This window comes from Myotis davidii, unplaced genomic scaffold (genome assembly GCF_000327345.1).
Source record: "Myotis davidii unplaced genomic scaffold, ASM32734v1 scaffold217, whole genome shotgun sequence".
Lineage (NCBI taxonomy): Eukaryota > Metazoa > Chordata > Mammalia > Chiroptera > Vespertilionidae > Myotis > Myotis davidii.
In genome coordinates this window covers 29,419-30,246 of record NW_006290034.1, presented here as the reverse complement: position 1 = coordinate 30,246, position 828 = coordinate 29,419, and the positions used below count along the sequence as shown (strand labels likewise).

General features: G+C 48.6%; 1 protein-coding gene across 2 annotated transcripts in view; it reads right to left on the bottom strand.

The window, feature by feature from the left end:
• Positions 1–828, bottom strand: part of LOC102771534 (sodium-dependent phosphate transport protein 1) — an 8,693-nt gene that overhangs the window by 4,868 nt on the left and 2,997 nt on the right. For both annotated transcript variants that reach the window (XM_006762907.2, XM_006762905.2), the window contains exon 6: positions 411–497. In XM_006762907.2, the coding sequence (XP_006762970.1) occupies positions 411–497 (87 nt within the window). The remainder of the gene's footprint in view (positions 1–410; positions 498–828) is intronic.

Here is an 828-nt window from a genome sequence, read left to right as displayed (position 1 = left end):
GATCCCCATTGGGAGGCGTGCGGGAGGCAGCCAATCAAGGATTCTCTCTCATCCTTGATGTTTCTATCTCTCCCTTCCTCTCTGAAATCAACAAAAATAAATTAACAAAAAAAGAAATCAATGAATGTTGACAGCTCTCTTTCCTTCATGAAATGCATCGTTTTTAACCTCATTAATTTCATGTAAGCTATATTTCTTCAGTTCTTATTTTTATGTTAATTAATTGATTTATTAAACAGATTGGGGTGACTTGGGTCAACATGAACACATAAGTTTCATGTGTGGGTTTCCAAGTTACCAGATCTGTGTCTTGCACCGTGTGCCCACCACCCAAAACCAATCTTCTCCCGTTCTTCTCCTTAACTTTGTCTTAAAGGCTGAATAAGGACAGGGTTTCACAGGAGACTCACCGAAGATGTAGAAGACCATGGGCCAGCCCAGGGACTGGCAGATGAGCCCCGTCACACACAGGGCCACGGAAGGTCCCAGCATCAGCCCTAACCGGGGACAGAGAACAGGCCGCGTGAGCGCCGGCCTCGGGACGTCGAGACAAGAGGCTCCTGGGAGCGGCGACCCCTCTCCGAGGAGTCACTCTGCACAGCACAACCCTGATCAGAAGCAAAGGAGAGCCCAGGGCATGGCTCCGGGGTTGAGCGTTGACCTATGACCCAGGAGGTCAGGGTTCGATTCCCGGTCAGTCTTGGGACTGCCCCCCTCCACACACACACACACAACCATGTTCTCTTATTTTCACATAACAGATAAAAGTCTTTTGTTGATCAGTTATGCATGCTCCCACTCCCCCCTCCTTTCTCCACCTTTATCTAT